This window comes from Glandiceps talaboti, chromosome 11, assembly GCF_964340395.1.
Source record: "Glandiceps talaboti chromosome 11, keGlaTala1.1, whole genome shotgun sequence".
Lineage (NCBI taxonomy): Eukaryota > Metazoa > Hemichordata > Enteropneusta > Spengelidae > Glandiceps > Glandiceps talaboti.
Window position 1 is genome coordinate 6,912,470 of NC_135559.1, and position 15,938 is coordinate 6,928,407.

At 34.2% G+C, this 15,938-nt stretch overlaps 1 protein-coding gene across 1 annotated transcript in view; it reads left to right on the forward strand.

The window, feature by feature from the left end:
• The window catches only part of LOC144442196 (uncharacterized), a 39,162-nt gene extending 24,404 nt beyond the window's left edge, over nt 1–14,758 (forward strand). The window contains exons 16-30 of the mRNA XM_078131477.1: nt 523–678; nt 809–961; nt 1,696–1,806; nt 2,971–3,132; nt 4,105–4,401; nt 4,734–4,889; nt 5,822–5,980; nt 6,699–6,878; nt 7,384–7,399; nt 8,751–8,822; nt 9,364–9,427; nt 9,806–9,901; nt 10,682–10,885; nt 11,482–11,538; nt 11,936–14,758. Of these exons, the coding sequence (XP_077987603.1) occupies nt 523–678; nt 809–961; nt 1,696–1,806; nt 2,971–3,132; nt 4,105–4,401; nt 4,734–4,889; nt 5,822–5,980; nt 6,699–6,878; nt 7,384–7,399; nt 8,751–8,822; nt 9,364–9,427; nt 9,806–9,901; nt 10,682–10,885; nt 11,482–11,538; nt 11,936–11,986 (1,934 nt within the window). The 3' untranslated portion in view covers nt 11,987–14,758. The remainder of the gene's footprint in view (nt 1–522; nt 679–808; nt 962–1,695; nt 1,807–2,970; nt 3,133–4,104; nt 4,402–4,733; nt 4,890–5,821; nt 5,981–6,698; nt 6,879–7,383; nt 7,400–8,750; nt 8,823–9,363; nt 9,428–9,805; nt 9,902–10,681; nt 10,886–11,481; nt 11,539–11,935) is intronic.
• Nucleotides 14,759–15,938: the final 1,180 nt, after the last annotated feature.

Sequence of the window (15,938 nt, forward strand, 5' to 3'; positions counted from 1 at the left end):
TGTCATATAGCCACAGACTTTTATATATATGATCCCCAACAAGGGAGGTGCATCAAAATATTTAGCTCAAGCATGGGAAGTGTCATTGGTAATTTTTAGCTAGTTGTCAAAATGCCTGCCAGAATAAATTCTCCATCTGTCTTCAGGATCATATTAACTAAAAGCTATGATTTCATGCATTTTGCAGATATTATGGTATTTAAGTGTGACCAATTTTTCTTGAATCCTGGTCACATTAAATAAAGAACAAGGGAAATGTACACATGGATTTTTTCATACATTCATCACACAGAAGTACAGTTTTTGAGAAATTGTGTCTTCTTTGAACACTTGTTGTACTTCTTGTTGTCTTTGGCTTTAAATTTGCATGTATTGTGTTTTTACTGTTTCATCACTTGTCTCACTGTTTTGAGCTACTTTCTGTTTTTGCTCAAATAATCATGAACCAAGTCATTTAAGTTATACCCCATCATGTACGTGGATATGTGATGTTTACATTACTGCTGCAAAATTGTTTTACAGTTTCAGAATGTGATGGTGAGACAGTGACATGCTTGCTTGATCCATGTGAAATCTTCACTTGTCCAAATAATCCATCTGCACATTGTGTTGCCAGTTACTGTGGTCAGTGTAATGCCGTCTTCTATAATGACGATGGAGATGAAGTTGAATGTCAAGGTAAGTGTTATATTGCCACAGGTTTATGTCATCTACCAGTAACACACGGTATAGTTACAGGAAGCAGTGATTTGTGTTAAGTTGGCCATCCACTTCTAACATCCACTGGTAACATATTGTTTTTTTACAGCTGGCAGTAATTTGTGTAAAGTTGGCCGTCCACTTCTAACATCTACTGGTAACATTACACATTGCTATTCAAATGATGTACCCTGTCCACTGGACTACATATGTCAGAGGGTTTCTAATCCACAAGATGTTTCAACTTGCTGTCCTAATCCTAGTAAGTTTTTTAATTTACTTAATCTATATCATGATCCAAGTCGTACAGTTCACTAATCCTGAAATCTTTATTTACTTCATTTGTCTTAATATTTCTATATTTAGCAATCAATCTATTATCTGTCTACATGTATTGTATTGTCAAATAAGTCCTGCATATGGCATTACCAGATGCTTTCCTATAGACCCTTACTAGAAATGCCCAAAAGTGCAGTTAGAGCTTCTTTACAAGATTTCTATGTTGAAATTAACCGAGGTACTATTTTATACCACGGACCAGGAAGTGTTTATGTCCAAAATCATATTTGAATTGATAGCAATATAATACAAGAATTACTGATATTTTTTTTAAAGACTGAAATAAAATGATTTCAGCAGCAGACAAAGTGGAAAGACTGTTACAAAAATTGTCAAAGATTCAACACATCCACTTACATACAGAATATGAATATCTTCCAAGTGGCTGTCACCTAGGAGCAAGACATCCACGTACAAACAGGTTTAACTGATTTCATGCCAAGATCAATTCAACTCATTAATAACATGTAGTCACTGCTCAATGTATTTATTTGTATATATTATAATGTTTACTTTTAATGGATTTATTGTTTAAGTCAATGATGAACAAAGTAATTTTTCTTACTATTTGTACTTTAAAACTGTTAACATGGACAGTAATTCAGACTTTATCTCCTGCAAATAGCCTTTACATTCCACTTTTATTTTATATTTTAGGGTGTCCCGCACGCCAGTGTAGCAATGATTGCGATGAACAGGGCAGACAAGCAGACTCTCAAAATTGTGCCTCGTGTCTGTGTAAGGCAACATTACTCAAGTACATTCCAGGTAATCTTATATAATACACATTTTACACCAGATACTGTCTGTTTTAGGGACCATACAGTACAAATCTTTTACAAACAAATTAGCTTAATGTCAGTCACAGAGACATATTTTGCAACAGTGTAAATCATGCCAGATAAATATTTCGGTTCCATGATATTATGTGGTGTGAGGAAGGATTCCATAATGTAATGTGAGGAAGGAACATTATGTGATGTGGGGAATATTATGTAATGTGGAGATTGTGTAAGGTGGGGAATATCACAGAAAAATATGTGATATGGGGAATATCATGTGTTTTGGGGAATATTATGATGTGGAGATTGTGTGATGTGGGGAATATTACAAAAAAGTATGTAATATGGGGGATATCATGTGATGTGGGGAATATTATGTGATGTGGAGATAATCACAAAAAAAGTGTGTGTGATATGGGGAATATCATGTGATGTGGGGAATTTTATGTGATGTGGAGATTGTGTGATGTGGGGAATATCACAAACAAAGTATGTGATATGGGGAATATCATGTGATGTGGGGAATTTTATGTGATGTGGAGATTGTGTGATGTGGGGATAATCACAAACAAAGTATGTGATATGGGGAATATCATGTGATGTGGGGAATTTTATGTGATGTGGAGATTGTGTGATGTGGGGAATATCGCAAAAAAGTATGTGATATGGGGAATATCATGTGATGTGGGGAATTTTATGTGATGTGGAGATTGTGTGATGTGGGGAATATCACAAAAAAAGTATGTGATATGGGGAATATCGTGATGTGGGGAATTTTATGTGATGTGGAGATTGTGTGATGTGGGGAATATTACAAAAAAGTATGTGATATGGGGAATATCATGTGATGTGGGGAATTTTATGTGATGTGGAGATTGTGTGATGTGGGGAATATTATGTGATGTGGGAAATATATGATGTGGAGAATTTTATGTGATGTGGAGATTGTGTGATGTGGGGAATATTATGTGATGTGGGAAATATATGATGTGGGGAATTTTATGTGATGTGGAGATTGTGTGATGTGGGGAATATTATGTGATATGGAGATCTTCAATGTAATTTGATGTGCGGAATTAACTGATTAAAGAAACATGAAAACAACTAAAACTTAATTCAAACTTGTTGAAAATGTTTTATTTGTTCACAGAACGATGTCTGTTGTCACGTGACAGGGGACCATGTAACAGTAAACAAAATAAATATTACTATGACTACCAGTCAGCCTCATGTCTTCAGTTTGGCTATGGTGGTTGCCTAGGAAATGACAATAACTTTGATTCTTATGAAGAATGCATGGATGGTTGCCTAGGTAATCTAAATTTTGATTTTCAGAAAAATTGTGCTTTAATTATCCACTGTTAACATCGAAATCTGTAACTTTTGAAGTAAACTTTAAGAGACAAAGAGCAGAGGTCACCCATGGGGGTCACTGTATAATTTCTGAAATAGAGAGTAAAGTGATATCGATATTTAGTATTAGTTTCAGAATCCAATATGGCTTCCATAACTTGGGAAAGTGATAAATTGTCAAATTCCTGGAAAACATTACCGTAACGGTTCTTTTGTAAAGGACCAGGAAGAAGCTTTTACTTTTTAGGGAAATTGCTCCTTGGGGCAATTCTATCCTTGTAATTCACCTAACTAGTCATGCCACATACTGGTGTACATTGTACAGTAAGATTCTTGTCATTGGCATTGCCAGCACAAGTCAGTTTCATGCTAGGGAGTCTGTTCATGACCAATTTACAGATAAAATTATGTTGGTTTGATCAACAGTTTAACTCATGGGACATTACATTTTTTGACACAAAGATACATGTAGACATATTTCAACTCTAGACTGACAATAACAGAGACACAACAAACACAGTAGGATCCATTGCCCAATCACAATATTGAACAGTGATGAGCAAATTGCTATTCTTTCACAGTGCAGTAAAAACAGGCTTCTAATGAAAACATTACATGGACTTGATGAATTGTTTATTTTCTAACTGGTAATCAGCATATCAACTTGATTACTTCTACATCCCCACTGTGCATAGCACCTATGTGACTGTTTCTTTTGTGTGTTATAAGTTGTCTGAGTGTGTGTGTGTGTGTGTGTGTGTGTGTGTGTGTGTCTGTGTGTGTGTGTGTGTGTGTGTGTGTGTGTGTGTGTGTGTGTGTGTGTGTGTGTGTGTGTGTGTGTGTGTGTGTGTAAACAATGGCATGTAACTTGAGTGAAAAACCAAGCCAACATCAAATTAAGCTGTAAAACATTCTGTTTCAATTTCTGTAGAATCTACTCAGGAGCACAGTGTATGGAGTGGTTCTTCCATCACATTACAGTGTCCATTGACTCAGTTGGCAGCTAGTCCAGAAGACCTAGTGTGGTACAAAAACGATGACATGGTTATTGTTAGGGATGGTGTCCTCATCTCTGACTACCTAATGTATAAATACACAGTAGGAGATTGGAGTCTCACCATAAATGCAGCAGATTTGACTGATGACAGTGTATATGCATGTGAAGCTCAATCATTAGTCGACAGAGACATCTTCAAAGTAAAACAAAGGTTTAGGGTGAAGGTTAGAGGTGAGTTAATTGTAGCCATAATTCACATTAACTTGATGTTTCTGTTGCCTATACCCTTCAGTGTAAAACATATCTCATGAATATTCATTGTTTAACTTGAATATATTATTTCTGATCGACTGATGCACTATCCCACAGGGAAGATACCCTATAAAGGCACAAGATCAACTTGATATTTTTCTGAAATCACAAGTAATATTAAAGGTGATGTAAAATCATGAAATGACTTTGCAGAACCCATGTCTTCATTTTCTGGAGTGACAAAAAGTTCCCCAGCTTCTAAAACAATCAAAATTATCTTCAAGCTCTAAAACATTTTTTTATTCTTTTAGTATTTACTAACGAAAAGCCAGGAACTTGTCCCGGTACATCAACCAGTCAAGATGGTGATATCTGCCTGGATGAGTGCCAGTCTGACCAACAATGTAGTGGATCTAGAAAGTGCTGTAGTGATGGCTGTGCTAAAGTTTGTACCCTTCCAATACAAGGTATGTATCAGAGTTTAGTAAATCTGAGTTGTGAGTGGTTTAATTAATTGTCACTGTGCTGAACAATTCTTGTAATCTTAAATACAATTTTACCACCAAGGTACCGGTGTCATATAAATAACAACCATTCAATTTCTTCGTTGACACCATATTACGTCTTCCGCTGCATGCGCTACACATGCTATCTGCAAGCATGTAAAAAAAGGTTGAGCTTCTTGTTCTATTTTGACCTTCTTAAAGCATAAGATAAAATGCTATTATAGGTACTGAGATTTGAATGTACATTCCAAATTCAAGGTTAAAGAATTGTTATTATTACCATATGCTTTATACATAGATATACTATGCCATTTATGGACATTATGTAACTATAGTTAAATTAAATAACTATAGTTAAATTAAATTGACCACAATAAACAATTCATTTATGGGGCAGCATTCTTTCCTTGATTAACACAAGCATGATGTTAATTAATGTGTGGGTGGCTAAATTTAACTGAATATGAAAATTCATCTTAACGACTCATTCCTCTAGACATAGTGAAAGATATATTCAGATTCAAAGCCACAGATAGCATCTAGACTGTATGTCATAGCTTCACCTGTGCAATAAGCAGCCTCGATGTTCCTATCTAAATCAATGGTGAGATTGCATCCCATGTTTTTTGAGGGATGTAATATACAGCCATGCAGCAACAGTCAAACATTTATAAATGGATCTTGTTACAAAAAGGGAAAGTACAGAAATAAGATTTTAGTGCATTTCATGGTTTGATAACAGTTTAACGATTTTTGGAAACAAATCCCAATGTTTTTGCTCGATGTAATCTCTCATCCGGAATAATCAGGGCTGAATCACACAATTCTTTATAATCAGTTCAGCGAATTAACGATTCTTTAATATTGAGTATATATATTTATCCTTTTTTCAGGATGCCCAGTTGACCAGCCACCTCAGGACTGTCAGCAAGATATGTGTGAGGATGCTTTCTGCAGATGGAACCATGTTGCTAAATGTCAAATTAATATCTGCGGCGGTTGTGGTACAAAGTTTGTCAATCCAGATGGCACAGAAGCTGACTGTGACACACGTAAGTAGAACTTGTTGAGATTGGTCACTCTGTGCTGAGTTTGGTATGACAAATCTGCATCATTCTGCTGACTGATTTGTTCACAATGGGCTTGTACTCTTCAGAGTCTTCTAGATTCTCCTAGGATTTGGTACGGATGATTCAATCTCTGATGATTGCATGTATTCAGTGGTATCAGCTTGACCATATATCTTGGCTTTTGTGCCAGTATTCTCTTTTCTTTGATGTATGGCCACTTTTCCTCTGGTCTCATCCGTGTAACGACCACTGCTCTAAAAGTACAGCATGTGGACAACTCAAAGTATATATACTACCAAAAAGTATGGCATGGTCGACTTATGTAGAAAATGCTTATAACTCTCTCTTGCTAGTCTGCAAAAAAGCAACACAAATGGCTTAAAATTTCAAGTTAATTTTTTTAGTTAAAGAAGAATGCTACTCCTGGAAATAACAACATTTTAAAAAACTATGGGTTCTGGAGTATCATTTCATGATTTCATATCACCTACAATTACTTGCGATTTCAGAGAAACATCAACTTGAAGTTGATCTTCTGCATTTATGGGGTATCTTTGCTATGGGCTATTGCATCATGGGATTCAACAGAAATAATATATTCATAGTTGCACACTGAATATTCATGAGGCTCTAAGGCTTATTCCCTTCAGAGTAAGACACCTCTCACCAACTTACCAGGTCTTTGTTTCTCATGTGATAGCATTAACCAAATGTGAAATAGAGAAGATGACAACCATACACCTTGGTGCAGGTTTTGTACCTGAGTGTTTGAAAAATGGATCTTATAATCCACTTCAGTGTGATAGAAAGGAAACAACATGTTGGTGTGTTGATGAGACAGGTGCAACCATACCAGACACAAATAAAGATTCGGATTGCAGTAAGTAAAGTTACATCAAGTCTTCTTATACAGAGGGAAGTTATACACAAATGAGACTCTAATTTCATTATTAATATACCAAATTATCCTGCATTCTGCAGCCCCTCTAAGAGAGCACTATGAAATTGCAAATCTGGCTCAAAAGAGAACAGTCTGTTTGTATATGGTGTAGCAAAAGTATTGGTATAAGTATTGCATATATTTAGTGTTTTTGTTTAGGGCAGTAAGCAGGTAAAATCTACCTGAATTCCCTGTCAATTTTCCGGGGTACTGGTTCCCCACTGAAATTACGGTATAATGTATTAGAAACTATGCCAATTTTACCACATTGCCCCTTTCTGTTCCCGAGTTCCCAACCTTGCTTAGCAAACATACTGATAATTACTCTACAGAATTGTTTGAACATAGGGCAAACTATTTGTGCATACACCTTTGAAAAAAAGTATGTAACATTTTGTAATACAGTACAAAATCTAAACAAGCTCTATATTGTTTTCTTCTCCAGAATTTGTCAGCATCATGTAAGTATTTGTTCCTTTACTAACCTTCACTAACTGTAACTGGGTTATTCATTTTTTCAATCAGACAACCAACAAAACATTTACTGATTTTACAAATACCCATTGCTTATAATAAACATTGTGCATGTTAAATAGAGGTCTATTTTATCACAGGATTACTTACTTGTCTGTGATTTTTTCTATAAGTCAATGTAGTATAGTATTTAGTTGAAATCATGATCTAGGGAGATTAATTTTAATTAAAGGTGATTCAAAATGCTCACATTCACTATCGCTAATTTGCTAGACGACATTTTTGTGAAATACATTCTGGTTTTAAAACTTTTTAAAAGAGTCTGCAAACACCTTAAAATGACCCTTTTTCAGTCAGTTCCCTTCGGATTTACTTCGAGAGTTTTCGGGTATTTCCGGTCCCACCTAGGCCAGGGGATTTTATGACATCATAAGGAGTAATGGTTAGCACTAAGCCTATGACAAGCGTAGTCACTAGGTGAATAAAACTCAACAGCATTGTGAAAAAATACATTGGTAGTGGTTGTAATAGACATCAGTAAACAAAAACTACAGTCTACATGTCTTATTAACCAACATTTACCGATATTTACTCACACTTTCTCACTAATTGTCAGTGTCTGTGGGTATAATAAATGCTAACATATTATCTCCCCATATTATGGCAAATATAAATTTGATTGGATATTTTGCATTCACCATACTATGTGTACTGCTATACAAATGTATTTATCTACAGGGTATTAAATACATCCTATGATGAACAATATTATGAAAAAATCATATCTAACAAAGTAGTTTTAAAAAATGTTCCAATTACAGTGATTTCATAAAGAAAACCAGTTGAAATATTAGTTAATGTTAATTAATTGGCTCTTCTCATTAAAACAGTGATAAGGTTATTGTGTCCATAGTCTTATTTTGTATTACTTTACAAAGGTTTGATTCCATTAGACAAATTATATTAAATTTTAATTTCTGTACTTGTCAATTCACAAAATACTTTCTAAAAATTAGCTTAAAGTTGCAGTATGGATATTCAAGAAATAGGTATTTTGAATGTCTGATTAATAAAAGAACTTAATTTTGCTTTTCTACAATTTGAAAAAAATAACTGAAACAAAACAAACTAAGTTTCTCTTGTTATTCAATAAATCTTTATTCTGTTTGTATATGTACAGGAAGTGATTTGTAAACAAAGTGGGTAAACATAAGTAAGCACAAGTAAACACAAGAAAACAAATTATTTATACATGATTATGTTTCAATATATGTGGAAGCAATTTATGAGACACATACGCAGACTCAGTTTGATGTTATCATGTGTTTCTGTACTTAGAGGTGTAGAGGTATCTTTCACTCTGGATTCTGACTTTGCGAAGATTAAAGACCAGGTAGATGACTTTGAAGAGTAAGTTAAGGAGTCTTTTATATTGTTGTTGATTAACTCACTGATTTAGAAGGCAGGTATGATTGGCATAAACTGGGCAGGACTGTTGGCCAGTACTGTTTTCTCATTGGCCTTTGAAAAATGAAATGAAATTCAAATCATAGTCAATGATGAATGGGTAATCATATCAAAGTGTGATTCTTTAAATACTATTTACAAATGGACAACAAACCAGTGTTTACTAGTACTAGTAATACCTGGTAAAGAGGGGTTTCAGCTAACTAGTTTTGTACTCAATATTTCCCTCAGGTATATCCGGGTACTTTAATTTGCCGTACACACATGTACATGTTTGTCCCCCAAATCCTTCTCAGAAAATAAGTTTGAAGCTCAATTGTAGACATCAGCCTTGCTAGATGTATAGAACTAAAGTATGTGAAAATGAGTTATTGCAAAAAAAAGGGGCAATTGTAGATTTTTACATAAATACCCAATTTTCATCCATATGGCCATTTTAATATATGTCATAATCATTCATTTGTTTTATTTCTGTTAATTTTAGAGCCTTGCTGACATTCTTTGAAGATGAATTTAGCTGTAAACGAAACCAAGTACAGAATCTGAAGGTTTGTTTATTATGTTTGTTTGTGCTATACTTGATGCATTCAGAGCACAACACTAGAAATCTTAATTAAGTCATATGACATGGTTGTTATTTTTGTAGTATTCACTATAGTTCCAAATAAATGTAGAATCAACTTTAGTATTCAATCGTTTAAAACAATATAATATATAAAGGAATCAAGCTGTATTCACTACATCAGATTTCAATCAGGGTAGACTATTAGGGGCAGGCTGATAAGCCTAGACTGATGATGTCATTACAGTCTACGTAGATCCAGTTGTTATCTAGACATAGTCATAATGTCTTGATACTTAGGCAGTCAGTATCGTTAGATAATTATCTTTATCAAAAATACAATCATTTTCTTTTTCTGTGGCAGGTGACCAAAGGAAGTATCATTGTCCAATTTAGTATCATTAATGCTAAAGATGCAACGTTAGATGCAACATCTCTTGCCAATGCCATGAATGAATCGGTATGTGATGTTTTAATATATTCAGTATCCGGCCAATTAACTTACAATAGCAGCTAGCCTGTACATTCTGCAATTGACAGGCTATTCAGAAAGTGACCAATGCATTCAGGCACTGGTCAATCTTTTCCAGCAACTGGCCAATGTATTTAGCAACTGTCCAATACATTAACAACTGGCCAATGTTTTCAACAACTGGTGAATGTACTAAGTATTCAGTAACTGGTTAATGTATTCAACAACTGGTCAATGCATTCAGAAATTGGCCAGTGTTTAGCTACTAGCACTGTATTCAGCAAGCGGTATATTTAGCAATATATTAATGTAATCAGTAACTGGTCATGTATTCAGAAACTGACTGTATTTAGCATTGAATTGGTCACTGCTTTCAACAATTGGTCCATGTATGCAGCAACCAAAGTATTCAGAAAATGGCAAATGTATTGAGCAAATGGCCCATGTATTTAGCAACTGACCAATGTAAGAAATAACTGGCCAATGTCGTTAGCAACTTGCCAATTAGAAACTGGCCAATGTATTTAGCATTGGCTAATATATTCAGAAACAGGCCAGTGTATTCAGAAACAAACACATGTATTTATCAACTCACAATGTATTAAGCAACTAGCCAATAACATAATTAGCAAGTGGCCAATGTATTCAACAACTGGCAAATGTATTGTTTAATGTCATTGCATTAAGACTTTGTTATAAGTAAATAATTCTTATAACACATATAATGTAATATGTTGCATTAATCTGTGTATAATAATATTTTGATAGATTGCAGCTGGTGACTTCGTTATTAAATTTAATGGAGAGACATTTGAAACCAAACAAGACTCTTTTGTTGCCACTGCCATGAAATCTGAGGAAAAGAAGGGTGGAAACAAAGGCAAGAAATCACATGGATCTGCAACTGGCATAATCATTGCATGTGTCACTGTTGTTGTTGCAATCTGTGTGACAGCAGTCCTTGTTGTCTATGTAAGTATACATACCCCAATCTACATACCCCAATCACTTGTTGTCCTTATTGTCATCAAAGTAAATGTATATATCTCATCAGTTATGCCCTTATTGTCTGGATAAGTAGTCATATCCTATCACGTATTGTTCATATTATATGGGTAAGTAGACATATCTCTTAACTTATTGTCGTTATTGTCTGAAGAAGTAGACATATCCTATCACTTATTGTCTGGGTAAGTAGACATAACTTTTCACTTATTGTCATTATTGTCTCTATAAGTAGACACATCCTACCACTTATTGTCTGGGTAAGTAGACATATCCTATCACTTATTGTTCTTATTATATGGGTATAAGTAGACATATCCTATCACTTATTGTTCTTATTATATGGGTAAGTAGACATATCCTATCACTTATTGTTCTTATTATATGGGTAAGTAGACATATCCCATTTTGAGAAATCATTGTGTCAATTAAGTAAACAAAGTTAAATCCAGGTAACAATTTCAATTTTGTGTTTGGAACAAAAAGTTGCTTTAATATATCTGCTTCATCTTAGTTCCCTTTGAGATTTTTCATCATTGTAATTTTGTTTTCGTTTAATGCAGTTCAAGAGAAAGAAGAAATTCCATTCTGCAGATGGTTATGGAATAAATGACATGGAGGTATGATCTGATTAAATAATATTCCAGAGTAGACTTTTCTTATATTTAGTGTAAGAAATAATGTGTCATATACTACGTTGTGTCTGAATATGTGTGCTTAACATGCAAGTCAAGTTGAATGTATTTGAACAAAAATATGGGATTTATACCCTGGTAGTTCTATGTCACGACATTCTGTGTCTCCATTATGACATGCTCAAAACATTCTAAATTGCAGTTTTTCATAAATCATGGTATAATTATATGGTAAATATATGGAAAATCCTTGTAACCTAAGGGTTGTATGACTGGTAAAGACAAGGCCCAATGGGCCTCTTGTATTTTCCGTGAAAAATATTGTGGAGTAAAATCGACTTTTGTAGTATATAAACACTACTTTTTTGTTAACAATTTACAGGCATTCTCCAATCCTGTGTATGATACCACTCAAGACAAACCAGCAGAGTGAAGATCTTGGGAGCCATAACTTTCCCAAAACCAAGTGTATGTTTTCCAGAGACATGCACAGATGACAAAGAGAGTTTGATTTGTTAGATTGTCATTTACATTAAGGAAATAAGATTCGATCTGGGCACAATTAGTTAGTGAACCTATAGAAATTATAGCACAGACTCTTCACTTGGTTGATTTAGGCTAAAATTGTCCTCAACAAACACTTAGACGTTTGAATTCAGTATTGTACTTAATGAAGTACTGGTTAGAAAACAGGCTGAAAATTTTTATTGGGTTTTAAATCTACCAGCTGTGTCAAATGACATCAGAATCACCATGTGATCTTTATCAACAAAGAGTGGATGTAGCTATAGTGCGATGTCGACTTAGTAGGTGAACAGGAACAGCCAATCACAAAGCGATAAATTTCAATATGGACTTGAGTGGGTTAAGCAATTTGTCATGTGAAACCATAATCTAAATTAGGTTTAAATTCGAAGAACCATTTGCCAAATGTGTAAGCAAGTATTTTGAGAGGATAATTACCTGAAATCAACCAAGCAAAGGGTCTCAGCTACAAAAACTAAAACTAGCAACCCTTATACTTGCACGAGTTGAGCTAAAAATATGGAATATATTCTCTGGTCGTTCTATGTCATGACATACAACACATGTCTACATCACTGGTTCTGCTGTGTTTGAAATATGAGTCAAAACGTTCAAAGTTGCCATTACTTTTCCCAGTTTTTCTTTGATGATGCGGGTATATAAAATTATGTTATTCTCCAATATTTTCTTCATTCAGCCAGGAAATATTCACGATCTAAGGATTGTCACTACTCTTCTAGCGATTCGTATTGACAAAAGCCCCTTAGGTCACTCGTATTTTCCTTGGCTGAATGAAGAAAAATATTTGGGAATAACACGTAATTATACCTGGTATCACTGTATCCTTCGTTAGGATCCCCATACTTATTTTTCTATTTCTCAATTGACCATATATTTTATGAATCTGACTAAATTTTATTTAAATAACGCCCTCTATGGCTGAATCCAAAAAAAACACCACTGATTTTAAGATGGCAACTGATGGCATCATTTCCTTGCAGAAATTCAGGAATTTTTAATAATTCCAAAGGTTCATAGTATAAATCTTCTGACCTTGTGTGTTATATCTAAAGGTATCCAGAATGTTAAAAATATGGTTATAATTAATTGAAAATATCAACATGTATGCACACAATTACTTTTCATTCATTTTCCTTTTTAACCACCCATTATGAGAAACAAAAAAATAAAAAAAGATCAACCTTAGGCCTGATCATTACGACATGTGTGCCACAGTATGATAGAAATATTTACCCATGTACTAATCAAGACATTAATGACACATATGCTTTTTCGTAGAACAATAATGTTATATATTCCCCAGAATGTGATTTTGAATTTTTACTACAATATATCAATTTGTATTTTTTGCTACATTTATAATAAATCAATTTGTAATTGATACAGCATACGTTATATTTGGCTACATGATATATAAATATCGATTTGTAACTAGATTGTGTACACTTGAATTTTTCTAAGTTGCTACATTGTATCCATTTGTCAGTTGCTACATTGTATGTTTTTATATTTTGGCTATATTGTATCCATTTGTATAGTTTGGCTGCATAATTTGTATCTTTGGCTACATTGTAACTATTTGACATTCCTAGCATCATAATTGTTGAATATCCGACAATTTGGTGAATTAGAAGAACGGGCAATTCTGTTTGCTTGTGCTGGAAGAGTATTATAAATGTTATAAAGACGTAGAAACTGTATTCCATGTCATTAATTATTTCATTTCATGATACATTATTTTAAAAGTAGAATGTATAAATTTACTCAATTCTTTTTGTATTCTATATTTACATGTGAAATTTAAAATTTACAACTTTACTGTTACAGTATTCAAATACTGTTTTTATGCATGGTAGGTTTTTAAGGACAAAAATACTTTGGTTGGGGTTTTGGGGGTTGATTTCAAGCAGGTAAATAAAATAAGGAGTTGGGCTTAATAGCTGTTTTAACTACCTGCATGGCAAAACTAGAGAGATGTATTTTTAGAGTTTTGAGGCGGTACAATATATTTTTATGTATCATATAACGTTTTTGTTACAAACTATACAAAACAAACTTCAGACACTGAATGCAAATAAACAGTTTTGTGTAAGAGTATTCCTTGTTTCATCTGACAGTGATGTTGATTTGCATTCACAGCTTTGATAAATTGTATCATTTTGTATGCATCTGCTAGTGGTGTCTGTATATTCTTTGTGTACTTCATAACGAAAAGCATTGTAAGACGAAAAAATCATTGTGTCGCCTAATTGAAACTCAATTTTGGTAGTTACAGTTGTCAAACAGAATTCTGCACAGAATTCTGTTTGACCTTGACACGATTTTAGAGGTCAAATGTCACATGAGACCAATACTTTAGACAAGCTAAGTTTCTAAAGTGTTGGTATCAATTGACAATTTAATACAATTTTAAATGCAGTAAATTATGCTATCAGCATAATCTACTGCATTTGAAATTGTGTTCAATTGTCATTTGTACAATTTTTAATGTACACGAAGATATGTCACATTAAATGCACATAAAAATGTCCTCTGTAATTATCAAACAATAAAAGAGGTGATTTTTGTGCGTATAACGTAAAAATAGTCAATCATATATAATCAGATATCAAAATGAACTGTATAGAATGTGAAATAAAACGACCAGTTGTGCTGGACACGTGGTGAATTTCATGGACTTTTTTCGTTTACTGAATGAAGATGTTAGTCAATAATTACAAACAATGACAAACAAGCATTGATTTCATAGCAGAACTTGTTACAAACAAGGAAAATAAACAAACGAATTATACAGACAGATGGGCAGGCACACACACACACATCCCCCCTCTCTCTCTCTCTCTCTCTCTCTCTCTCTCTCTCTCTCTCTCTCTCTCTCTCTGTCTCTCTCTCTCTCTCTCTCTCTCTCTCTCTCTCTCTCTCTCTCTCTCTCTCTCTCTCTCTCTCTCTCTCTCTCTCTCTCTCTCTCTCTCTCAAACATCTAGTGTGTGTGGCTTCTCTGTCATTACTATTGGCTTAGTACATGTTTTGTAACCGGACCAATAAATCCTACCTGTTTTGTGTTATTTGGCAAGAGCAACCACAACAATGTAATACAGTCCCCGTGGTACTTTGGAACCAACGTTGAAGAATGTGTTGACTGTAATTGGTGGTAAGTCTAGGATTAGGTATACAAGTGACCCTTATCATATGTATTTTATAGTTTGCATCACTAAATGTCTTCGACAGTGTTTTTTGCATTAACATTGCCATATTTCAAATAGTATTTTTTTGAGTATTGGGTTAGTGGAAGTTTCCATGGAATGAAGTGTCAATATGGTAAAAAAAAAAAAACCTGCAAAATTTGCTCAAATCAAGTTTTGAATACACAGAGCAGAGTGTAATATATGTACTTCAAGCAGCGGTAACAGAATCCTACCCCTCACTCACTTAGGGTGTTATTTAGGGTATAATGGTGATGGCTTGGTGTTGACAGCACAGCCACTAGTAGATTGGAGAATATTGTGTTGTGTGAAATAGAAACTACAACCAGCGAAAAAACATCGGTGCGTTTGCTTGCTCGTGGTAAGCAGGAATAGGACAACTTCCATGCAAAGACATACAATGTAATTAGCGGCGATAACTAATCGAAGCAAAAGCTGATAGATGGCTACATGGTATAACAATCAAGTACAACTGTTAGAGTTGCATTATATAAATTCCACAATCTGAAACAAGTGTTGCCTAAACCTACATCGGAGGCACCCCCTGTCGATCAAATTTTGTCATTGCGTCAAATCTTTTCTTTAGATTACGTGATTCAAGCAAATGTACCGATGTTTTTTCGCAGGTTATAATTC